The 26,243-nt window shown below is 39.2% G+C and overlaps 1 protein-coding gene across 6 annotated transcripts in view; it reads left to right on the top strand.

The window, feature by feature from the left end:
* GAB1 (GRB2 associated binding protein 1) overlaps positions 1-26,243 on the top strand; it is a 138,924-nt gene that overhangs the window by 71,978 nt on the left and 40,703 nt on the right. For 5 of the 6 annotated variants that reach the window (XM_054029424.1, XM_054029423.1, XM_054029420.1 and 2 more), the window contains exons 2-3: positions 10,413-10,707; positions 23,362-23,575. In XM_054029424.1, coding sequence (XP_053885399.1) covers positions 10,413-10,707; positions 23,362-23,575 — 509 coding nt within the window. The remainder of the gene's footprint in view (positions 1-10,412; positions 10,708-23,361; positions 23,576-26,243) is intronic. The other variant, XM_054029425.1, reaches the window with a different exon arrangement.

Raw genomic sequence — 26,243 nt, 5'->3', positions numbered from 1 at the left:
CAAATTTCAAACTAATCAAAGGAATTAGTTTAGTTGATCATTTGAACTCATAGCCGCTAAATACTGAGGTCAAGAATTTAGTATACTGGAAAAAAAACCCACCAGGATTAGACATTTCTGTGGCTAAGGTAGATATTTACAGATACATTAAATAATGTATAAATGGATATAAACCCTCAGGCGTCAAGGCACAAGGCAATCCCTAATTTCCTGGGATTAGGAAGAAACCTCTCCTATGGGCAGATTGTTCCATAATTGTCCACTACAAGGTTTCTTGTACTTTTCTCTGAAGCATCTTGCATGGGTCACTGTCAGATACAGTATATCAAACTGGGTGGATCACTGATCTGATCTGGCCTGGCATGATCATATGTTCCATATACCTAACTCATAAATCAGAGGATTTTCCTGGTTTCTAGCTTCCACAGAATACTAGCCTTCAGGTTCATTTGGAAAGATGAAGAATTTACCCTATTATCAGCAATGATACAAATTGAAGAGTAACTTTGCACATGTGTAGTAGGAAACTTCCCCTCCCTTTACTGTTATACTAGCCCCAGATCTGTGGAGTTAAGAGATGATATACCCAAATTATTCCTGTGCAGAAATCCCTATCCACAGAAGAGCTGTGGCATCAAGACTTCTATGAAAAAATATGTACTCTATAGTTAGCATGTTTTATGATCTTCAGAATAGCCTGGAGTTAAGAATTTTTTATAAATATCATGCTTTTTTGCAAATTGTTTAGAGACCCAGTGAGGTTTTTTTTCATATTTTAAACCCACCCCTTATATATTAAATCATTCTAAATCTTACAATTGCTGTTATTTTCAGTCCATTGTGTCTACTTCCTGTTGGTCAAAGGTTATTAGGATAGGGTGGTGTATGTATAGTGAGATGGAAAGCTGACAGCAAAAAGAAAGCTCTGCTTATTTTGGTGTAGACACAACTACAGAAATGGCCAGGACATTGCTTGGATTTACTGAAAACACAGAGAGGTAAACTGCTCCCAAAACTGACATAAGATGTTTTTATTTATTCGTATGGAAAATTTAATGAGGTTTTAAAAAATACATTCTCCAAGGAAAGATTTATATTTTCCTTAGGTTAATTTTTCTTGTCTAGAAAGGATGTCATTTTTGTTTGGTATACAAGTTAAAGATTTTATAAGAGCTATTTCTTAGACATGAAAGTAAATATTCAGCACATTTGGTAATTTTATACTATAAGATGGTTTAGAACACCATTTATACTTTTCTAAGAGTTAATACTGCAAATACACAATCTTGTTCTGATATATTAAGTCAAAGGAATGTATATTTTAGTATAGTGCTGTTCTAAAATGCATAATTTGTCTTGATATGGCTGGCCATTGTCTGAGAAACTTATCTATGTTGCTGTTTGATTGTTCAAACAATAGTATGGCACTTGAGTTTTCCTTATAGTAAAAATAAACTTGTACTGAATATTCCTAAACAAACATTTAATACTTGAGGGATTGAGTTGTCTGCTCTCAAGATCTTCAGTGATATGATCATGAGCTCCTATGTAGGTTACTGTTACACGGTTGTTATGAGGTTTTGCTTTTAGACTAAATTTCAGTTACTAGAGTGGTTGTTGGTTGAAGGGAAGAGAAGGGTGACAATAAAATGATCATATGTAGTTATTTGATTCTGTAAAACACTTGATCTGGTGGCTTGTTTGACTATTCTTAGAGAGGCTATAGACTATAGAAATGTTTTGTTAGTTGAATTAATAAGTTAGTATGGGTACTGTTTTATCAACCAAGTATTGTCAAAAGAGCTGCGATTACATGGAAGCTTTTTTTAAAAAACTTTAAAGTATATTAATGTATACATCAATTATTAAATGTTGTGTACTCTTGATTCTCTAAACTGGTCTCATTCATTTTATAGCTTTTGTTTCAGTATTTGAATCTAAAAGAAATAGTCTGTTATGCCTTGGAGAAGGATTTTTTTAAGGGCACCATCAAGTTGATATTAAGCAGTTTCAAAAAAAATGTATAAAAACAGTTTTAGATATTGTGCCTGTTCTGAAGTCCCTCTGCTTGTGTTTTTGGTCTTACAAGCACATTTTTATATAATTTTAAATGTCTTGCTTCTTCTTGTCTGTGTGAGGCTTTCACACAAGGACAAGGGAAATTGACGGACTATCCAGGCCAGTAGTGAAACTGAACATACACAAGATGCTGTAAATGTACAAGTAAATGAACTGGAAACAGATTTTTCCCTCAAATCTTCCAGTTAAAAACAGTGCCTAAGATTACTGTAATGCTAGTAAGTAAAAAGTAAGATGTGCGATGAAATCCCGGCTCCACTGAAGTCAGTGTCAAAACTCCCATTGACTTAGATGGGGCCAGGATTTCATCCAGGAGTTTTAAGTTAACCATGCCCCTATAACACCCAAACTTCAAATTTTTTAAATTAAACCATTTTTATGTGATCAGGCATTGTTGCCTCTCCCAATTACTGCATGTTCAAGAATTTGACCTTGGTACTCTTAGTAAGTCATGCTGTTGCTGATTCTTTGTGCTATGGTAGTGCTTAAAGGTCACAATCAGCATCAAAACACCCCTGTCCGATGCAGAATACAGTCACATACCAAGGGACAAGTCCTAGCCTCAACAGCTTCCTGTACTTTTTTGGGGCCCAGCACAACGAGTATATTAAAAGGAGGAAATATAAGGATGAAGGTAACTAAACTAAGCCAGTTAGGCATCTCTTTCACAGCTGCAAGATTTATGAAGGTATGAAATACTTTTTAAAATAAATCAGCTATTTCCAATTTATGCACAACCAGACTGTAATTGGTTGACTGATTGCTTGTAGGCATTACAGCAGAGTTGGATCTCGAAGAGGAATTGGAAGGAAGGAAATGTCATGGCCTTAAATGTTGATTCAGGGAGGACTTTCCAAGCATAGAAATAAATGCAGAGCTGGTTGTGGGAGAAGATGGCAAATGGGCAGAGAAAGCTGGCATCATTGGTGGAGCAGCAGTCATAGGAGGTGGCATAAGAGACAAGAGAGTCAAGTAAATTAGTTGGCAGGGCAGAGATGAAAAGGCCTTAAAGTTAGGGACAAGAAGCTTAAACTTGTGTTGAAAAGGGAAGCCAGTTGAGGAATTCAAGGAGGGGAGTGATGTGGTCAGAGTGGTGGTAAGGACGAGACTATATTAGCAGCTGCATTTTTGAAGAAGTGTGATAGGAGGGGTGTGTGTGTGTGTGTGTGTGTGTGTGTGTGTGTGTGTGTGTGTGACCAGACAGAAGGAGGTGAGCACTTGGAACTAGAGTGGTAGGGACAGAAAGGAGTGACTGTATTTTGAAAACATTGTGGAGGAAGGAGCAGCAAAATCTGAAAACCACCTAGATGGGCAGGGCAAGGAAAAGGCACCCATCCCCCGGATTATGAACATGAGTGATAGGGACAAGGGTGCTGTCTTCAGCAGTAATGGTGTGGTCAAGGGAGGGCAGACCAAAAGCTCATTTATGACCACATTACATTTCTTGCTGACAAGACCTCCAGGAAGAGATGATGTTGGATAGGCAGGTCGAGATGTAGAATTGAAACAGATGGGGACAAGTCAGGAATGGTAAGGTAAACTTGCAAGTGATTAGAAAAATCATGATAGTTTGAAGGTTGTAAGTGGGCAAGATTGCCCAGAAAGATTATATAGACTAAGAAGAGAAAGGGTGGCCTTGTGGTTAGAGCGTTGGCCTGGGATTCAAGAGATTTGGGTTAGATTCCTTGTTCTGCTACAAGCTTTCTGCATGACTTTGGGTAAATCTTTTAGTCTCTCTGAGTCAGTTCCCCATTTGTATGAGGATGATATTTCCCTATCACACAGGAGTGTGTGAGGAGAAATGCATTAATGTTTAGGAGGTGCTGAGATTGGGGGTCTGGGGTATATAGGTAAGTAAATAGATAGAGGAAGGGCCAAAGTCCTATGCAACCCCATGATTTTTGAGAAGGAGGGTGTGGATGTGGATCAGATGACACAGTTATAACCTGTTTGCTAGACTTGGTTGGGTCTGGGGATGCCTGCTGTGGATCCAGCAGCCTGGAAGCACAGGATGTTCTCAGGGCTTTCGGGCTTCCAGCCTTGGGAGCCAATTGGCCTGAGAGTCTGGAAGCCCTGGCATCCCAGGCCAGTTGCCTAGAGGCACATACCTTGGGAGTCCTGGAAGCACTTGATTAAAATTGACATGAGTCTTCTTAGTTTCAGTCAGCAGCTGTGGGATTCTGAGGATCATATTTTGTTTCAGAAACAGTCTATGCCAGTGTTTCCAAAATTATTTTTTGTATGTGTGTGAAATTTATGGTTTGTGGGAAAATTTTGGTGTCTTTCCAAATCAGAACTAAACTAAACTTAATAAATATCAGAATTTCCCAGGAACTGGAAATCTTGAGTTTTGGCCAGCTCGCCTGTTAGCACAGTTAGACTCCTAACGTAGATGGGATTTAAGGAATACAGTGCAAAATTAAAGTGCATGTAAAAACGATGAATTTGTAGTTTTAGGCTTGTTAAAATGAGAGAGATCCTTACACAGTGATAAGATAAGTTTCTTCTAATTTTTGCCTTTTCTTTGATGCTTTAATGAATAGTTCAGTATTGATTTATTTATTTTAGTTCAAATGATTAAATATAAATTCTGACATTTTGCTTGCAGTAAATATGCATGGAGGTATTGTTCTGCTTTATTTTCAATGTTTTCTTTTGTTTATTTAACAAAGCTAAAGTTAGAACTAGCAGCACAAGACTAGAAAATGGTGACAATAGTTTGAAAACAGGAAATTTAGCCTTGTGTGTATTCGGAACAGATGATCAGGATGATAGCCAGTAGAGTGGAAACTTCCACTGAGACTGTTTTTTCCTTATTTTGCTCAGTTAGAAAAGATGGTGCTTCCTGGAAAACAAGTCTTAAGTACTTTAAAGAAAGTAGTAATGCATCCAGTATTTTCCTCACTTCACATTTACTTTACTTGTTTTTCATAAATTTGTTTACTCTCTCAGCATTATTACTAAAAAGTACAATTTTGAGATAATTTAAGGTCTTGACAATCCACCTTTCACAGTTACTGTTTAAGATGTTTATACCTGGATATTTGTGGAGGTTTTATTCTCTGTTGCCATGTTTTATTTAAAAATTACATTTAAAAAAAAATAGGGACAGTGGAGATGCATCAGGAAAATGAAGCTGCATATCCAAACTTCTAACTTGTGTCGCTACAAATACATCACTCGGGGTGCGGGAAATCCCCCCCCTTCTCTCCCCCGAGGGACACAGTTATAGTGACCTAGCTCCTGGTGTAGACAGGTAGACAGCGCTGTGTTGATGGGAGAAGCCCTCCTGTCAGCACAGCTGTTGCCTCTTGGGGAGGTGTAGTACCTACACCAATGGGAGAATCCCGCCCATCGGCATAGGTAGGCAGCGTTGTCACTGAAGCGCTACAGCAATGCAGCTGTGCTACTGCAGCCTTGTAAGTGTAGAGAAGCCCTAAGTGATGCTGTCTTCCAATTTTCCTGATACTGTGGCATGGCTGAATTGCTTGCTTTTAAACCAGCAGTACTCAATTTACATAAAATGTGCAACAGATAAAATAAAAAAGTGCTTTCTTCTCTTCCTCCATTGGGTTAAAAAAAATACTCAACTTCAGTATTCTTTGGTTACAACTCTCTGAGTGTGCCCAGGTCTTAAGATGTCATGTAGCTGCTAATCACATCTTAGAGTAGGTTTTTAAAAGTAGTCTATCTCCATAATTTTGTTTTGTTGTAATTATATTTAAAAGTTTAGAAAGACTGCTGAATTATATGATTTTAATACTTTTAAAAAAAAACTATACTTGATAAATACCTAATCTGCAGGCAGTGTGTAGGAACCAGACATGCAATGTAAATAAACATATTTTGCATTAAAAATAAATTAAATAATCCTAGGGAAGGAATATCATTTTCCCTCCTAAAATATCTAACGTCTGTCTCATACCAGTATTGGTTAGGATTTGGAAAAGTGAGTTTTAAATCAGATCACACTGTAGAGTTGCTTATTTTTCTCAACTGTTTTCCAATACAAGTTCAGCTGCATCTGAATCACTTTTATCAATGCAAGCAAAGTCACGTTGTTTAGAGTGTATTGTTTATTAAATAATTGAAGAGACAAAGCTTGGGTTTTTTCTGAAATTTCATTGTGGCATAACCCAATTTTATATTTGTAGAGGTTTTGTAGGATACAATGCATGTTACAGATTGTACAGCTGTAAAATACGATAAACATTCTTCAAACAAAAATACCCAAAGGGAAAAAAAATAATAAAGAAGGATATATTTATATAAATAGTTGTTCTCTCTCTCGCTCTCACCTCCACACAGCCCCTTTCAGAGACTTAGTTTGGGAAAGCAGTTATTGAAGAATCTCTCTTCATTAGTTGTTAGTCAGTATTGTTGGCTCAGTGAGGCAGTATACAGCTTTCACTAGGGTGACAAAGACTGAAATGTTAAAAATAGAACAAGCTTTAAGAATCCTAGATATTTTCAGATAACAAAGAGTGATTTATGTGGGCTCATTTTGCACTTTCACAAAACATAGAGAAGCTTTTGTACTATGATTAGCAAGGGTTCTGATGTCAGTTCTCTTGTCTAGCTTCAGGCTTTATTCTGCTGCTAAATTGTGCTTTGTACTGTAACCCAGAGAACCTTTGTATCTGCCTTATTAATGTGTAGTTTATGGAATTGCTTTTTTTTTTTTTTTAGTTTAATCTGTGCCAGTTTCAGTGAGTGACTCATTATATGACTGAAATAAACATTCACATATTCACTTTGCAAAAATTCTTCAAAAAAAAAAAAAAATAGTAGCAGGTGGTAGGCTAAACTCAGTGTTTTGAGTACTTAATAGTTGGTATTTTTTAGCATTAAGGCTGAAAACAAGTTCCTTTTAGATTAATTTATGAAACTGGAGTAAAAGTCATATTTCACTCTTTAATGTTGAATAGGGCTTTTATTAGTGATAATATGAACAAGTTTCACCCCCTAACTCAGAACTAGACAGAAACTCCCAAGCTAGGCAAATTTCATTTGTACCAAGCGATTTGTGTTGCATAAATCTTTAGGCAAGTATGTTGGGGTTTTTAGAGATTATTTCTTCAGATGAGATTTTTAAAAAGCAAAGACATAGAGGATAATTCCAGTTTCTGAAATAGTTGCAGCTTATAGTATGTTTTTCAGAACTAATTATCAATTAATTATCAACCTTGGAGCCTTTCTGTATGGAAAATATCTAAGGCTCCTGTTACGCTACTTTCTAAGCTGTTGTTTTTCTGGCTTGATAGAGATGCAGAAAGCAGCACAAAATTTGTCATCTTTTCAGAGCAGTATAGCACAATGCATATCAATTCTGGAATTTTACAAATTTTAATACATAGCATCTACTTAAGGTGTTTCATTTGTTTTTTTTCTGTCAGTTTTAATTCTTGTACTTTGTTGTTTATCCCGCTCACTAACTTGCTAACGTAGTGAGAAAGGTGACCTGAGAACTGACTTGAATTGTATAATTGTATAATGAATATCTATGATAATGAGCACAAAATGTATGATTATTTGTATAGAATTGCGAGTATAAAAATCTTTTTTCAAACTCAGATGATTTTTAGGACATGGTGGCTACTGAATATGCCACAAATTCCAGTTTAAATGTCTGGCATTTTCCCCCTTCCCTAATTTCTGTATTATCTTTCCATAGTAGCTTCAGCTTGATACCAAAAAAGGTATCCACGCTTGACAATGAGTTGTTTGTGAGCACCCACTGAAAAGCTGACTATGCTGGTTCTGAGCCAGAGCTATAAGATGGCAGCACAGTTTTGATTCCCAGGCCCCAGTATGTTTTCCCCCACTTAGTTTGAGGTAATAGGTTACATTTACACTTCTCAGGAACCAGCATGAGTTGTTTTCTGCTCCACAGCTGGTTCCATAAGTCCAGTCTGAGAAAGTTTTGATCCCAGAGGTTGACAGATGCATATGGATATGTAAAGGACACTACAAGTCTCAACACTTCCTTTTCACCTCTTGTTAGTGTGGTAGTCTGTCTTCCTGTCACTGTGTACTCTGTAGAAAATATGAATGGATTTTTTTATGTGATGGATTTTTATACTTGTTTAAACAACCTAAATGCAAACTTTAAAAGAAATCATTTTGGCAAGGGGAAGAGAGTTTTTGGTATGGAGGAGAGTTTGCTAGAGCCATCCCATTCACTTTCTTTGAGCTCACACTTTGACTTATAAATAGGAAAAAAAGCGGTGGAGATAGAGTTTATTCCTTCCATGGCTGTGGAACTGATCCTGCAACCTTAACTCAACGTAAAGGCAATGAGTTCTTACTCCTAAAAGAAGACCATCTGTCTAGGTTCTTATGCCATGTCTGTTGCCCCGATATCTGAGCACCTTAATTAAAGCAGGACTAGATCATATTTGTGGAGGCTTCCTCTCCCTAAGATATAGTGACCCATATCCCTAGTTACAGCTAAGGAGCTCAATGGGGGTTAGGAGGAGAGTGCAAAGGTAACTTAGGCATTCTGCAGTCCTGAACCAACTGTGTGCAAAGTGTGGTTCCCCGGCATGAATTAGCATGTTCTGAGGGCTGCTCTAAATCTGTGGTTCCCAAACTTTTTACTAAGGTGACCCACCAACTGCCTTTTGTCTTTTTGGGGAGACGCCTTTGCATAATAATAATTTTGTGTGTGTAAAATATAAATTACTGTTCACTATTTTTTAACTTTTTAAAAATTCAAACATGAAAGAAAAACATAAACTCACGTGCTTTCTGCACTGCTAGCACCTCCCCTCTCCCAGCCCTGTCCCTTCTTGTGGATAGAGAGTTCTGACAGGGCTCCTGCTACATCCTTGTAATTGAGGAGGTCATGCCTTTAAGTGAGAGTGGAAGACATGCTACAGCAAAGGAAAACACAAAACAGCCCTCCAGTGACCAGTCTCTGTCCTGGGAGAGAACTGGCCTCTCAAAAATCCTTGTGTCTGGGGAGCCTAATTGAAACAGACACCAAACAGTACAGATCCCCCTCCCAGCAAGGGGGCTTCACAGTCCAAGTTTTCACCTGCATCAAGATGAGGAGAGCATCCCTGGCCCAGCTCCCAAGCCTGTTGCTCAGTTCCGCCTAGTCCCCATGCTCTCACTCTCCCAGTCCTGCTTGCATCTGCAGCCCCAGCTGGCTGGAGAGACCTCGATGGGGGTGTTCAAGAGTGGGCCTGCCCCGCACTCACCCTGCTCTGGCAGCTTCTGTCCTGCAAGGATGGGCCTGGCTTCCTGCTCTGGGCATTGTGACCTGGTGGATGGGGTTGCAGCACTACTTAGGTTTGGACCAGACTACTTCCTATCATGATGGAGGGGTAGCCAGGCAAACCTGGGCGGTGCTGTGACTCCATGTGCATGTTGCAATGTCACTTGGTTGGTGGACCTCTCAAATGTGTGGCCTGGGGCAAAGAACCCCCTTCCCCCACTTCCCCTGTGGCCCTGATAGGAGGAGTGCTTCTGGGGCTCATGGAGAGTGACATGGGGGAGCAGTGATAATCAACCCACCTACACTCTTCCTGCAACCCACTGGTGGATCAGGACCCACCATTTGGGAAACACTGTTCTAAATTAAACTGGATGTCCGTAACCCCAAGGCACTGATAAAGTAGTTGGGGTTGGTGTAGGAGTCGCAGTGCCTGGACTCAACAAATATATATATTCATGAACATAATTAAATGGTTTTTTTTTTAAGTTTAAAGGAGAAAATCCAATAATTTACAGTGCTGTAAAGGGTTACCAGCTAATAAAGTGGCTCTCTTTCTACAAGAGTAGCTATCTTAAAATACTACCATTTGATTAACCTGCTTTAGTCACAAGATTCAGAGAAACGTGCATGTATGAATGAGCATTATGTGTGCTATGAAAGCAAGTAACTATTGAAGATAAAACAGCATGAAATTAAGAGGACACTTTTAAGTACCTAAAAATATAGGTTGTTTCTTTTCCTTCTTGTGCCTGTATTAATTTTCTTTGGAAGTTCTTTTTTTTCTCTTTTCCTTAATTGGATTCATCCTTTCCCATTTGGCAAATATCATCTTACTTTTTAAACTTATTCTCTTGAACAAAGTCTTAAATATAAAAGGAAATATTTTTTTAAAAAGGTCACTGCCACCAGTTTGCAATCTGATTCTCCTCAGGTTAGGTTTTTTGGAAACAATTTGAAATATTTATTGCATTGTATTCAACCTTTTTTTTCTTTCTTTTTTTTTCTTTACAATGCAGTTCCAGTAGTGGAAGTCACTGATAAATAGGCATAATTGTCTTTAAAATAACATCACTCTTACATTAATGTTTCCCTTTTCCCCCCTACTTCTTAGGCATGGAAGAGGAGGTGGTTTGTGCTTCGCAGTGGCCGTCTAACAGGAGATCCAGATGTGTTGGAGTACTACAAAAATGACCATGCCAAAAAACCTATTCGTATTATTGACTTAAACTTGTGTCAACAAGTGGATGCGGGATTGACATTTAACAAAAAAGAGTTCGAAAACAGTTATATTTTTGATATCAACACTATCGACAGAGTTTTCTACTTGGTGGCAGATAGCGAGGAGGAGATGAATAAGTGGGTTCGCTGTATTTGCGACATCTGTGGGTTCAACCCTACAGAAGAAGGTAAATTTAGCATTTTTTTTCCTGAGCAACACTGTTATGTCACCTTACAAAGAAGTATTTAAAGATCAATAGCTATTTTTATAACAAAGAGAAAATGCATTATATGCAGATATATGCATCAGATATGTAGCTCTTTTACTATTTAAATGAAATAAATGGGACAATGAGATCTGTAGGGTTTGTTTATTTTTATGACCTAGTGCAGTGGTCCCCAAGGGGCGTGCCCCCTAAGGGGGCACGGAGGAGCATTCGGGGGGGCATGCGGCGGGGCCCAGGCCAGGCCCCAGGGGAGGTAGGGAGGGAGCGCCACCCAGCCCCACTCTGGTCGCAGCTCTGCTCTGCCCGCAGCCCAGCTCTGCCCTCATTGCCTCTCAGCCTCTATGCTGGCTCTGCCTCTAGCCAAACTGAAAACCACTTCATTTGATTTTGAGGGTTTTTTCCAGTGGTTTTAAAAAGAACTTGGAGAAAAATTCTGAAATGAAATATTGAAGTGTTTTGTTTCAGAAATGCTTAAATGAACTGCTCCAACATTTCCAATTTTTTTCTTTATACCAAGCAATTAGCCAAAATCCACCCGTATTGTTTCAGTTGAGCCAAATCAGCATTTTTCAGCCCCCCCCTCCAAAAAAAATGTTTCCCAGCTCTGCACGTGCTAACCTATATGGATGTGTATATAGTGAGGTTTATAGGAACTATATTGAATCATTTACTCCAGACACTAATATGGAATTAGGGTAGAGCTTTTTGGTAAGAGGTTTTTTGTGTGTGTGCATGTTATGTGTTTGCTGGGGAAGGGAGAAGTAGACTAGATCCTCATTTGGATTCTAAGGCTTGATAGTCCTGGATCAGTTTTCTACAAACATAATTTCTTCATACTTCAAATTTCATACATAGCTTTCCTAGTTCGGAATAAGGTACTGTTGCATGTTTTATGGATGTAACCTTGGCCTGCATTGCCTAAGTGCAAAATTTAAATAGCTTGGAAAATCAGCAACTGTTCATCCACATGCATTTTCAGGATCTGATTTTTACAAGGTACGTGTCTCTGCATCCACGTATTAAAGAGTAGCTTCAAATCATATACACTAGTTACATTTTTATCCCAGCTAATGTATAGATTATTTTGGGATGTTAAATAGAGGATAAATTACATCTATGTACTGTCAAACCTTCCTCTTCCTTCAGAAAATAAAAAGTATACCAATGTTACTACTTTCCTATAGCATGACTTACATCCTTCCCCAGATTGGCTGAAGGACTTGATATTATGTGATTTGCTCCATTACCAGCCCTTGCTAGATTAAGGGTTGAGGGAAGGCTTTGCTTTTGTCTGCTCCTCTTCAAATCAATTCCCTTGACTTGAAGGGGGGCTGGGTCAGGCCAGTGGTATGTTGTGCTGCCAATAGGCTGCCTCATCATGAGAATGTGATTTTTGTTGTTGTTGTTGTTGTTGTTTTTGTATTTTGAAGATTAATTTGGGGGTGGGGGAAATATTGTTCTGGTGGTGGGAGGGGAAGGATTATCTCAGTTAATCACTATGTTGCTCCTTCTATGCTATCTGGTAGCTTTACTGGAATATCTGTGGTGCTGGCAGGCTGTTATTTTCTTTCTTTTTTTCCCCTTTGACTTGCACAGGAGTGTTTCTGTGTGGTGTTCCAGTGTAGGCCTTCCAAGCAGAAATGATTTATGCACGTCGTCACCATTCATTTAGGAAAATTACAACAACTTCACTTTGTTATTTGGACAATGAGCAGATTGATTCATGTTCCTGAATCATCAGTGTCACAAGCTGTTGAATCTGTGCAGATTTCTGAGAGCAGAGTTAAGGAAGCAGTACAGTACAGCACAATATATTGTAGGACAATTTCTTTTACAGGGATTTAGTTGTCAAGATAGAGTTTACATATACTTTCAGTTATTTTGGATTCCTGGTGAGTCTGGAGTTACCAAGAAATAGATATTCAAGTTGCCTAACAATCTTAAATAATTATTCCTTGTAATTAACAGAAACAGATTGGTGGGTGTTTAATGTTAATTTCTACCCCATCTTCAGATGAAAGTAGTTAAGTGCTAAATTCCAGGATTCTATTATAGATAATATCTATCTAAAATGAAAATGGGAAATGGTAATGCATAAGGGTTTATTTTAGTTACTTTTCTATGAAACTTTATACTGTATCTCTCAACACACACGTGTTCAGCAGAAAAAGTACTATATGTATTTTAACTATTTTGAAGTAAAAAATAATAAAAATGAAAATGCAGGTTACCTTTAATTTATAGGCATTAAAGTTAAACTTGTATATGAATCAGAGCTTTAGAGAAAAAGAATTGTCATACTACATACAAACAGTATGTTCATCAGCCTATTCAACTAAATAAATGTAGCAAGAATAAAGGAAAAGAAGTGGAGGAGAAAGAAAATAGGAGAAAAAGAACAGAAAAAGGGTATAGTGTATATTCCTCCACTCCCCCATAGATATTGGTTGTTTTTTTGTTTTTTTTGTAGCATTTAAATTATATTTTCCAGAAATGCCGATCATGTTTCTCCAAGGAATCGAAGTTCTATTTCAAGCACAAAGGAACTTTTTTCAAGATTCACTAAATCATTCTGTACGAAATAGCAATTTTACTTTCTTCTGTTGCTTTTCAGTTTTGTACAATTTGTTTTTTATTTAAATTTTCTGCAGGTTATAGGATTTACTTTATCATGTTAAGGTTCACAGATGCATTATGATTAGGTACTTCAGGTTGCTTGCAGCTAGGTGGGGACAGTCAGTCACCAGCCTCAAGGGAATGCCCTGAAGTTCCTTCCAGTTGTATCTACTTCCGCAGTGGCAGGCAGCCTCAGATGTTGTTGTTGTTATCTATTTTTGTAGTTGGTTAATACCTAAGAGCCCCAGTCATGGATTAGAACCCCATTCTGCTAGGTGCTATACAAACAGAGCAAAACCAGTCCCTTTCTTGCAGAATTTACAATAAGACAAAAGACAACAAGGAAACAGTGAGATAGTACTAGTCAGCATGGTGGGCATGGTCTCAGCACTCCTGCAGCCTAATTGTTATCAAGATTTTTGTGGGCATCACAGCAAAGGGAGGGATTTGAAGGAGGAGAATGAGGGAGCTTTGCAGATGTTTATGGGGAGCTCCTCCCACACAAGGGGCAGCATGGGAGAAACAACAAAAGTGTTTGTTTGAAAATTTAACCAATGGACACTGGAGGCTGGCATCTTTGGCTGATTGGAGGCAGGAGTTGACATCTTAATGGCACATAAGCAATGATAGGTGGGGATAGGTCATGAAGGACCTTGAAAGTGAAGACAAGCAGCTTATGTGTGATGCCATAGAGAATGGGGGAGCCAGTGGAGGGATGTAAAGAGAGGAGTCACCAGAACAATGATGGTGTTGTCCAGTGATAGAGAAAGGCGTAAGAGCTCTGTTTTGTCCATCTTGATTGTAAGCTGATTGCTGTATGTCCACAAGGAGTTGTTACAGAAGCCAACTGTGATTATAATTTGAACATAAGAAGACAGGTCTGTAGTAGAGGTAGATCTGAGAGTCATCAGCATAGAGATATCAGTAGAATTTGTGTTGGCAGACAAGATGGACAAGCACAAGTCCATGGGTCCAGATCTAATGCATCCAAGGGTGCTGAGGAATTGGCTGATGTGATTGCAGAGCCATTGGCCATTATCTTTGAAAATTCGTGGCGATCGGGGGAGGTCCCGGACAATTGGAAAAAGGCAAATATAGTGCCCATATTTAAAAAGGGAAGAAAGAGAACCCTGGGAACTACAGACAAGTCAGTCTCACTTCAGTCCCTGGTAAAATCATGGAGCATGTCCTCAAGGAATCCATTTTGAAGCATTCGGAGGAGAGGAAGGTGATCAGGAACAGTCAACATGGATCCACCGAGGGCAAGTCATGCCTGACCAACGTGATTGCCTTCTATGATGAGATAAGTGGCTCTGTGGATATGGAGAAAGTGATGGATGTGATATATCTTGACTTTAGCAAAGCTTTTGATATGGAAGTATGGATTGGATGAATGGACTAGAAGGGGGACAAAAAGCTGGCTAGATTGTCGGGCTCAACGGGTAGTGATCAATGGCTTGATGTCTAGTTGGCAGCCGGTATCAAGCGGTGTGCCCCAGGGGTCGGTCCTGGGGCCGGTTTTGTTCAACATCTTTATTAATGATGGGATGAATTGCACGCTCAACAAGTTCGCAGATGACACTGAACTGGGGGAAGAGGTAGGTACGCTGGAAGGTAGGAATAGGGTCCAGAGTAACCTAGACAAATTGGAGGATTGGGCCAAAAGAAATCTGAGGTTCAACAAGGACAAGTGCAGAGTCTTGCACTTAGGAAGAAAGAATCCCGTGAACTGCTACAGGCTGGGGACCGACTGGCTAAGCAGCAGTTCTGCGGAAAAGGACCTGGGAATTACAGTGGACAAGAAGCTGGATCTGAGTCAGCAGTGTGCCCTTGTTGCCAAGAAAGCCAACGGCCTATTGGGCTACATTAGTAGGAGCATTGTCAGCAGATCGAGGGAAGTGATTATTCCCCTCTATTCGGCACTGGTGAGGCCACACCTGGATTATTGCGTCCAGTTTTGGTCCCCCCACTACAGAAGGGTTGTGGACAAATTGGAGAGAGTCCAGCGGAGGGCAACGAAAATGATTGGGGGGCTGGGGCACATGACTTACGAGGAGAGGCTGCGGGAGCTGGGGTTATTTAGTCTGCAGAAGAGAAGAGTGAGGGGGGATTTGATAGCAGCCTTCAGCTACCTGAAGGGGGGTTCCAAAGAGAATGGAGCAAGGCTGTTTTCAGTGGTGGCAGATGACAGAACAAAAAGCAATTGTCTCAAGTTCCAGTGGGGGAGGTCTAGGTTGGATATTAGGAAACACTATTTCACTAGGAGGGTGGTGAAGCACTGGAATGGGTTACCTAGGGAGGTGGTGGAATCTCCTTCCTTAGAGGTTTTTCGGCCTGGCTTGACAAAGCCCTGGCTGGGATGATTTAGTTGGGGTTGGTCCTGCTTTGAGCAGGGGATTGGACTAGATGACCTCCTGAGGTCTCTTCCAACCCTAATATTCTATTATTCTATTCTAAGCTTCCCCAGGGATGATGTGTAGAGGGAGAAAAGAAAGCGACTGTGGGATGCTGTTTGGTGGACCCCCTCCGCCCCCCGAAAAGCTGGAGGGGGATAAGGAGGATCCTCTGACACACCGAAGGAGTAATTAGAGAGGTAGGAGGAGAACCAGGAGAGGACAGAGTCATGGAGGTCATGGGGGAGGACAAGATATCAAGAAGAACATGGTTGATGGTTATGAAGGCAACTGACAGGTCAAAGAGAATGAGGATGGTTCTGAGCTTTGGCTAGGAATAGACTGTTATAGACTTTTTGGTGAAAGCATTTCCAATGGAGTGCAAGTGGCAGAAGCCAGGTTGGAGAGGATCTAGGGTAGAACTGGAGGAGAGGAACTCCAGACAGTGACTATTGGCAATGTGTTTAATGAACTTAGAGATGAAGGGTATAGGGCGATAGGATAGTATTTAGAGAGACGTGGCGGGGTTTTAAGATGAGAAACGAAAGCATGTTTGTATTGTGAAGGGAAATAACTGGAGGAGAGTGAGAGTTGAGGAGAAAGATAAGGGAGTGGGAGAGGGTTTGAGGAGGGAGTCAAAGATAGTAAAAGAAGATGGCTAATTGAATCCCATGTCTGCAATCCTAAAGTGGAAAAGTAAAGTTGCTTAGTTAGGTTAGAAACTTGGCAGAATTGAAGGAGGAGAGAACAAATTTGTAGTGGGGGATGTCAGCTTGGTCACAGCAGTTCTGTCAGAGATGTTCATCAGCATAGGAGCAGGAACAGAGAAAAGTAGATAGGCTGAGCCAGGGCTGGCAAGGCAGACCTGGCGATAGCAGAGAGAGGGGCGAAGGAGTCCAGGATATATGAAAGTGAAGCATGGAGACAATTACCAACCATACCATGGAAGAGAGGAGAGGGATGAGAGCAAATGAGAAGTCATTGACATTGATGGAGTGGGAATCACAGAAAGGCTAGGTATAGGGCAAGAGGAAGAGAGCAAATGGGTGATGCTGAAAGAGACAAGGCGATGGCCGGATGGAGAGATTGGAGAGAGTAGAGTACAACATTTCTCATAGCCTAATTACAGGTATTTTGGAGGAGGCTGCAGTGGGTAAAAATGAGTCCCAGAAATACACTACTTAGAATCTAGTCTGAAAAGGTTTATCACAGAACCACATGATTAGACGGAACCGGAAGGGTCATCTAGTCTAACCTCCTGCCAAAATGCAGGATATCTGTTGATTGGCTAACCTTTATTGCCAAATACACATCCTACTGAGCAAATATGAATCTGACATATGGAAGAATGTCTATAACTTAGCTGATTTCTTTTCCTCAGAAATTATTTAAAATCTTGACTGATTGACTTCATTTTCCAATCTTATCAATTGGATTTCCTCTCATGTGCACTAAACTCACCTTAAATAAAATGATTTTTTTAAATGGAAGAAAAGTTGATTTAGAAACTGTTGGGCATCAATTCATGGGATCCTTTGAGACATTAGCTACAGCAGTAAAAGTATCTCTGTCTCGGACACCCGAAACACAGTTGGATCTAGATATCTGGATTCCAGTGGGAGATGCAGCAGTAGATGGCAAACCTGCCCTATGACTGAAGCAACCTGTCTTTTTGGAAAGGAAAGCTGAAGCCCATTTTAGTAAAGGAAAAGAAAAGTAAGCCTGCATGTCTTTCCCACCCCACCCCCCTTCTCCTTTGCTCAGGGAATCCCAAGAAGGATCTTCTAGTCTAGAAACTGGTCTCTGTAAAGATGTCTGCTCAATATAATGTTTAGAAAAGAAAATTAACTATTTATGTTGGAAGGTATTAAGGAGTGCATAGAGAATAATATAGGAAAAGGTTAATTGGCGTTATAGGAGTCTGTTGTGTCCTTATCTTACAAACTGCGTCCTGCTTTGGTTGTCTCCTCTCAGAAAAGTTGTAGTAAAAATAAGCAAAATAAATAAATAAATAACCAAATTCTCTCATCCAGCAGATAGAGACAAGGAAATTTATAAGTTCATATGACATGAACTTGTGCCATACAGAGACTCTTGCATTGTATGCTTCAGTTCTCGGCATTAAAGTTACATTGCATTATTATTGTATTTTAATAATACTCAATACAGCAAAGCCAGTCATCCTCCATGTCCTGTTCTTAAGTCTTTTACACTATAACACCATTTTAAAGACAATAGCAATAAAAGTAACCAATTAAAATATTTATTTGAGATGAAGACTGATCTGTAAATCACTTTTCCTCATTCTTAATTGTGATTTTAAAACAAACAAACAGAAAACTAGGGTTGAAGGTTTTAACTGAATAATACATCATCTGTTTTCAACATTTCACTCATTTTATGACTTCCTTTAAAACAAAACACATACACACTTAGTGCCAAACCCCATTAAACTTCTCCTTACCTCCAAATTTGACCATTTTTCCCCATGCAACTTTTCAGTTGTATTGTGTTTTTAACTTAAATAAACGATATAGGGAGGAAGGAGGCTAATGGTTATACCTTATCTTGTGTTTTGTGAGAGTGCCTTCTCTGAGTTGAGAGAAAGAGGAGAAATTTTAAACTAAAATGCTTTGCTATTTTTCTTTTTTTTACTTAAATGGATAGCCAAAAATGCAGCATGAAATTATTCACAGTTTGCATAATATGAACACCGAATTTGAGAAAAAGTAAATACTGAAAGTCAGAAATGTTAACTATAACATGATCTAAACTTAAGGGCTGTCAGTCACAGTTATAGGTGTTTCACAGTAGACCAGACTCTCCTAAACATAAAATAAACAGACAACTGCTAAATTCTTTTGAAAAAGAGGACTAAATGTAACTTGATGAGACTGAAAAAACAAAATAAGCTTTTGAAATGTACAGTTCTTCAAAATTAGTCATTAAAAAGTCAAGAATGTAAAGTTTTTATTTTCTTTTATGATTCTACACAAGAGCTGGTTGAAAGGCAGAGTTTCTACTATGTGGGAAATTGTGAAAATCTGAAAAAAGTTGTTCTGTTTCAGAACCAAGTATAAATTTAGAATTTCCCGTGGTGGGAAAAACTGGAAAAATATTTGTTTGGAAATAATCCAGATGTTTAATTTCAAATATTTCTAAACAGAATTGATCCTGGGCACCCAAGCTTTGCAACTCTCAGCTCAGCTGTGGCTCCGAAGTTTACTAGGTTGCCAGTTCCACGGCAAGGAGCCCAGAAGCCCTGACAGCTCCAGATTGAACCTGGGTTCTTCAAATTTTCAGGCTCCCAGCTCCATGGCAGGGAGCCTGGAAGTCTGGGGAAGTTCATGTGGTGAGACTGCCCTAGAGGTGTGGCCCCTGGAAGTGCAGGCTCCTTAGCAGCCTGCCAGAGGAGCTGGCAAGAAAGCAGGCAGGTTTCCAGTGGAATCCTGCTTGTATTTTGTTGGAAGTTCGCTGAAACGGTCTCACTGGAAAATTCCCGACCATCTCTGTATTACACTCTTCACAGAAGAGTATGTAAATATAGGCTGTATTTCATGGATGCTATGTTTACTGTCTTGACTCATATATTGATAGTTTATGTAAGGGAGATGAAAACCTCCAAGGGTGAGTGGGTGACTCAGTTTATATTTATACAGGTTTTTTGACTGAGACATTTATTAAAGATGATGTCCTTGATTTGAAAACAGACCTAGAAAACTAATGCAAGAGGAGAGGGAGAAATTGATGTTGGGGTGAGATAGAGGAGCTAAAGCATCCTGTGTGTCAGGATGTGATTTATATTGTATTAGAATAATACTGCAGAAATGATTTCCTTTATTATAAAATATTAGTTCTTTGGAAGATAAGTGATTTAGTGAAGTGTCTTAGTACTTTGAGATTATTTGACATTCATTTTTCCTTTTGCATACTGCATTCTAGGGTGGGTGGAGAGGTGTGTGTGTGTGTACACGTGCATACGCCACCACAAATTCTTGAGTTTTCTGTAGCAGTGTGTACTCTGTCTATGTATCAGACATGTGTCTGATGAAGTGGGCATTCACCCACGAAAGCTTATGCTCCAATACATCTGTTAGTCTTAAAGGTGCCACAGGACTCTCTGTTGCTCTGTCTATGTAGGCTCTCATATGACTCCATCTCCATAGTTTGTGTTGGAGTTGTTCAAGATTAATAGATAATTTGTCTTTTAAATCATTTTAATTAGAACATCTACATAGTAATAACTGGATTGAATGACTCTTCTCTAAGAATTGTAGAGCCAGGCAATGGCTTATCTGTTGCTGATTCATGCTTACAATGGGAAAATCCCATTTTTACTTTCCAGTAGTTCTACCTACATCCTATGAAGAATGCTTTCTCATACTCTAAATCAGCACAATTGACATTTTATTAAATCAATATTTTTTAAAGGCTCTCATAACCTTTTATATTCTGCTCACATTATTACATACTTCAAAAAAGTGGTGGAAAGTTCTACTGTACTCATTTGCAAAGTACACTATATTAAATAATTTAGTTCATACATAAAAAAGGCATTCAAACCTTCTAGATTATTCTCAGCATGCAGACATCAGCGACATTGTAAATAACCAAAAGGATGAGGGAAAACCTTTCATTATTCTTGGTTGCAAAATGTCCTTTTAACCATTGTTTAAGTTTCATAACTACTTTGTGTGTAACTTTGCTCTTATACCCAGCTTTATATTGACCAGACTGACAAACACTCAACTGGGTGATGCATCTGTCCACTGTTACCAACCAGCGAAAAAATAAAAATACCCCTCTCCCCCCAACTTGTCCAGTTTAAAAAGCTGCTTGTTCTAGCTGTACTGAATACAGGAATACTAAGTGAAATGGGATACTTGTTGTGCTCATGTGTATGATAACTACACTGAATGCTTTTCCAATTCAGTTATTTCAGAGCAGCTCTGGTGTCTGAGCTCTGGGAACAAACCAAAAGATTTTGAATGGTTTTTTTTATTAGCGTGCAGATGGACTAATCTGTTCATTCAAAATGAACCAAGATCATTATTAAAGCTCATTAAAATCATAGTTAGCTGCTAGGCTAAACGTTGAACATCAGGTTCCAAAGTATATTAAATGGCTAAAGAGATTTTTTGAGTGTTTAAAAATACGAAATTAAAACATTGTTTACTTTATCAGTACTGAAAACAATTATTAACAATACTAAACTCATGCAAGGCAAATTAGAAGTACCCTTAAGATGAAGAAAAAATAATTTTCAGCCGAACTAAAACTTTTGTTTCAGAGTAACTCAGTCACTGTTTAAATCATACATTGGTTTAAAATAACGATTGGGGATGCACTAGCGCATGCCACGCATCCACATCAGGATAGATTTCACAGCAGAGGTTCATAAGTTGAAGATATTAATGGTTTAGTGCTCCACCCACCCCAAATACCAAGCATATATTTGAGTCCAGTGTGGTGTTAAATGGCCAAATAAACATTTATGGTTGGCCCCTTTCATTCTAATCTCAAGGATTCAGCCCATTTCTGAATTCTCTTGCCATTCCCCTGCAAGGGGGAATGAGAGTACATGTGAAGGGTCCCTGAGTTCACAAAGATTTCTTCCTCCAGTCAAATAGGGTCCACCAGTCATCTCCCAGACTTCTTACTCGTGTTTTCTTCTTGGAACTGGTCACTTGGAACCTATTATCTGCACTGGCACTGAGAGTAGCTTGGCTGCACCCACACACACGCTGCTGGTATCTGCCTTCTGTCAACCTACTAGGTTCTGCTGATCGCACATCTGTCTCTGTGTCTACTAGACATGTCCGTCTTCCCTGTAAAGTTCAGGGACATCATACTGGATTTTCTTGTGTGTGATTACAGTACTACCTGTGTACAAAAAGATCCTAGCTCATGTCTATGAGGGTTTTATGTACAGCAAGGATAAAAAGGGGGGCCACAGAGTCCATCGCCTCTCTTCTCAGCCACCACCCCACAAGCCTGGCTAATGAAGGAGCAATCTCTCCTCCTTCTCCTCTGCACAGACATGTTGTCTGTGTGCATTCTGAGCTGTCATGAAGGAAGGAGAAGGGAAGGCTCTGGAGCAGCTGAGCCTGCACCTTACCTTCCCCTCAATCCTCCTCTTGTCAGGATTGCCTAGACCTTGTCGATCCACTCCAACATGTCTTGGGAATGAAGAGAATTTTGCAGTTGTCATTTTAATACAGACATCAGGGAATTAAGATGTTCGTTGCATTGTGAAATGTGGAAAACTAAAATGTGTTCATGTAACGTCTTTGCAGTTTCTAAACAGGAAATGATCATGTCATATTCCCTTTTTAAAAAATTCCTTAGAAGTTGAACCTTATTCAGAATTATCATTGAACACATCATCATCATTTTGGGAACCATCCCTTTATTAAGCTGCTTAGTTTTGTGGGTTAGCCTTGTAGGTTGCTGCAAGGTTAATGGTTCGGTTGCATTGTAGGGTAGTGAATTAATTAGAACAATGCTAATATTCAGATACTGTTGGCAAGATGTGCAAATTGCACTTGCAGAGTCTTGTCGTTTAACAATACATAAATTAAGGATGGTCCAATAATTTAAGGAAATGCAACAGTTTAATTTAAAAACAGAATAAAAGGGTTAAAGGTTTATTGCTATCTGATGCTGCTAGCATTTTTAGACTGCCAGACAAAATGGTGTGTGTGTGTGTGTGTGTGTGTGTGTGTGTGTGTTTCTGGAGAAACCAAAGAATTTAAATTTGGCAAGAAAAGACCATTCACAAATGGAAGGGGGAAAAGAATTATAAAGAGGAGAGATGGGACAACAAAAGACCCACCTGGATCTAACATTGCAGCACAATAATAAGAGGTGTAGCAGGTCAGGATTGGATAGCAATAGAAAGCCTTATTTTGGAATCTAGCACATTTCACAGAATCTTGTAGGCAACAGTGAATATTCCATAGGAGCAAAGCCTTTTTGTTTGTTTTGTTCATTTTTTCCTGTTTCTTTTCAGTTTTGCCTAGTTTCTAGTATCAAATACCAAAGTGACTGGGATCAAGGAAAAATACATTGAACACAGAATAAAATGCGGAATCATGCAGCCATAACAGAATTTTAACCTGTGAGCGCTTGATTGTTGTTTTAAACAACAGATTTGTCTGCTTAATTGTTGCATGGTACCAGTCAGCATCTTTGTTTTGCTTGTGGCCAGAAAAGTGGGTGAAAAATCGTGTTACAAGACAAACCTCTAGTTTCGAAGGGAAAGTCAGGCGAATGATGACATCTGGAAAAATCTGAAGAATAACAGGGTCCCAAGGCATTTTTAAACGGCCTAGAATGAAGGAGATCCTCTTCCACGCATAAAATTTGTACATCGAATCAGACAAAATTATCTTCCATATGGAGTTTTGTTTAGAAATATTTTTCTAATATCCTGCAGACCTGTTTTTGAGTCAGAAATTATTGTGATGCTGAAATTGGCTTAAATCTGCACACTATCATGTTAAAATTAATGTTGTTGTTTACCTTCCAATGACATCATATAGTTTAAAGAGCACAATAAACTATGAAAAGAGCGATTTAACATCTATGTGCTTTTATGTCATAGATGCTGTGAAGCCACTTGGCAGTTCTTTACAAGCATCTGCTGAATTACCATTAGCAGTCAACACTTCACCACCATCTGTACAAGCAGAATCATCCCTACCTCCTCCATATCAACTAATTAACATCCCACCTCTGGAGTCCTCATCTAGCCAAGAAGATCCTCAGGATTACCTATTGCTAATAAATTGTCAAAGCAAGAAGCCTGAACCTACGAGGTAAATGGGTGTTTTCATTTTTTTGCAGTAGTCGTTTCATTTGTATAGACCAAAGATGGTTATTCCTGCAGAGCATTTTGGTATATTACATAATTGTTTTTTGTTGAAGTCATTCAGCAGTCAAATGCACCAGCCTTGATTTTTTTTTTACCCCAGGGGTTCTCAAACTGGGGGGTCGGGACCCCTCGGGGTCGCGAGGTCATTACATGGGGGGGTTGCGAGCTGTCAACCTCCACCCCAAACCCCGCTTGCCTCCAGCATTTATAATAGTGTTAAATATATAAAAAAGTGTGTTTTAATGTATTTTGCGTGGGTCGCACTCAGAGGCTTGCGATGTGAAAGGGGTTGCCAGTAAAAAAGTTTGAGGCCACTGCTTTACCCCATCACTTCTGCTCTTCTCCGTATGTTTTGTGCTTGAATTTCTTGTTTTAATAATATGAAATGGTAGCATCAGAGCCAGCGTCTTTGGTTTGTTTGTTTTGTTTTTTTCTAAATTATTTAAAATATTTGCTGATAAAATCTACCAGACTAATAGTCCCGGAGACCAAATATTTCTATATATCTCGGGAATTAGGTGCAACTTGGATAGCAAAGATGGATCCTTCTTCTCACCACTTTCCATTGTGTCTCAAGCCAGCTCTAAGATGGAGAGGTGGCCTTTTTAGTACCTTGTACTTCTACCATGACTACTATCAAGGAAGCCAAATTACTAACAGTTATAGTGGTGGCTCGGTGATAGGGATAAAAATCAACTTGGACCTGTACTGAGATCACCAACTCATTTAACACAGGCTATCAAGCAGCCCTCAGATGATAAGTTTTTTGGCTATTACTGACCTGGATCAAATTCAGACAAGAGATCTTGTGATGAGAGAGAATTTATCTTGAACCATCCAGTCTCTGCATCCTGAGTTTTGTGAACTGTTAGTGTGTTTTGAATAATATAGAAAAATTAGTATGATCTAATTATGTCCAATTTAATATTAAATAGATTTACCCACCCTGTTATCTCTCCTAAAGAGTAGGAAAACTGGCAAGTATTTTTAGAATATATATATATATATATATATATATATATATAAAAAACCTGAGCAGCTCTGGTAACTGATGTACCCAAGTAACCGCTCCTTCTCATTTTAAATGGAAATGTAATGCTGCCTGTATAGGAGGATGTAATATGTAGTGGTAAATATCCAGGAATTATTGCTTTGTTTCTCAGAATGGTCCTTGGAAAACATTAGAAACCTCTCAAGCAGAGATGCTTTGCTGTAACAATTTAAAATAATGGTCCCTTGTGTATTTCTAGAGAAGCTTGCTCGTTATTCTCTTGATTGCAAAGGGGCATATTTAAAGGCTAAGCAGAGGTCTCTGAAAGTGTTTTTGCTGAGTCTTCCACACATTCACTTAGAGCAATACCTTGTCAATGATTGTGACTGTCTGCCAAGTTTCTGTGTTGCTGTGCCATGCATTCTGGAGCACGGCAGAGTAAGGTAAAATGGTCCTGGGACCAGAGGAGTATTTCTTAGTCGTCTTGTTGCTGATTGCAGCCAACTCCCAAAATATCTCATTTAGGGCAGGCAAATAAGCCTGCTGTCCTCCAGTCCATGGAAGATGAAGGTGGTGGGCAGCCCTCCCACATCCAAAACAATGCTCGGAGTGGAGGGTGCCCACTGGCTAACTCCTAAAATATTAAAGGTCAGAATGTCCACAGTGTCTTGCAACCTGAGGGGAAGGAATCTATGTAATATGGAGCAGTAGTAGTCGCTCTATATTGAGTGTTCAAGCTAGTTCTGTATTATAAGCATTAGACATTCCACTACTAACTTCCTCATTCCCCCCAAAAACCCCAATCTTTCTGAAATATGTCACATCTCTTCTGAGGGTAAAGATTTTCTGAACAGTTTGATTTTAAAAAATAGTTTAAGGTAGCGTTTTGAATATTTAGCTGTAGTTTACTTTCTAAATATGATTCTAATCTCTTTTTGGCTCATTGTCTCGCCAGAACAGCTTGGCCTAGAAACTCCAGATTGGTTTCTTTAATTGGCCATCGTGACAAGATGTCTTCCTCAGCACTTCAAGGGGTCTAGTTGTGGTAGGGGCAGGTAAAGAGTTGTGTAAGTGCTATGAAGAGCACTTTTTAGAAATATAAATTGAGCATCTTCTGACTCCAGTTGCTGAATGGAGCCAGAATTGAGAGCATGGGTTGAGGTGGGAGACTGGGAACAAATGTGGAGGAATAGGAGTCTGGGAGGGACCGTGGAGAATGGTAGGGGATTGAAGGATGTAGCCAATGAATTTTGTTTATTATTCGTTTATTGTGTGATGTTATGTCAACTCTATTTAGCATACAGTGATTTTTATATTTATATATATATATATATATATATTGGTATATATATTCGATACCAATAAGTGGTAGGATTATAGAAGTATAAGATTGATCAGTAGTTAGAAGGGATAATTTTGTTGGAATGTGAGGGTGGAGAGTGTATGAATGAACTGCATGTCACCATGATTCCCTGATGGGGAAGGTCTGGATGAGACAGGAGGGGAGAGATATAGATAGCGGGCAGGATGCAAGTTGGACATGGAGAGGGGAAGATGAAAGAAAAAGGTGCTCAGGGAGCTGTGGTTCATTATTTTGCGGGATATGGAATGTGTTGAATAT

This window comes from Malaclemys terrapin, chromosome 5, assembly GCF_027887155.1.
Source record: "Malaclemys terrapin pileata isolate rMalTer1 chromosome 5, rMalTer1.hap1, whole genome shotgun sequence".
Taxonomy (NCBI): domain Eukaryota; kingdom Metazoa; phylum Chordata; order Testudines; family Emydidae; genus Malaclemys; species Malaclemys terrapin.
The sequence above is the reverse complement of the archived record's forward strand: the minus strand, read 5'-3'. Positions and strand labels throughout refer to the sequence as shown.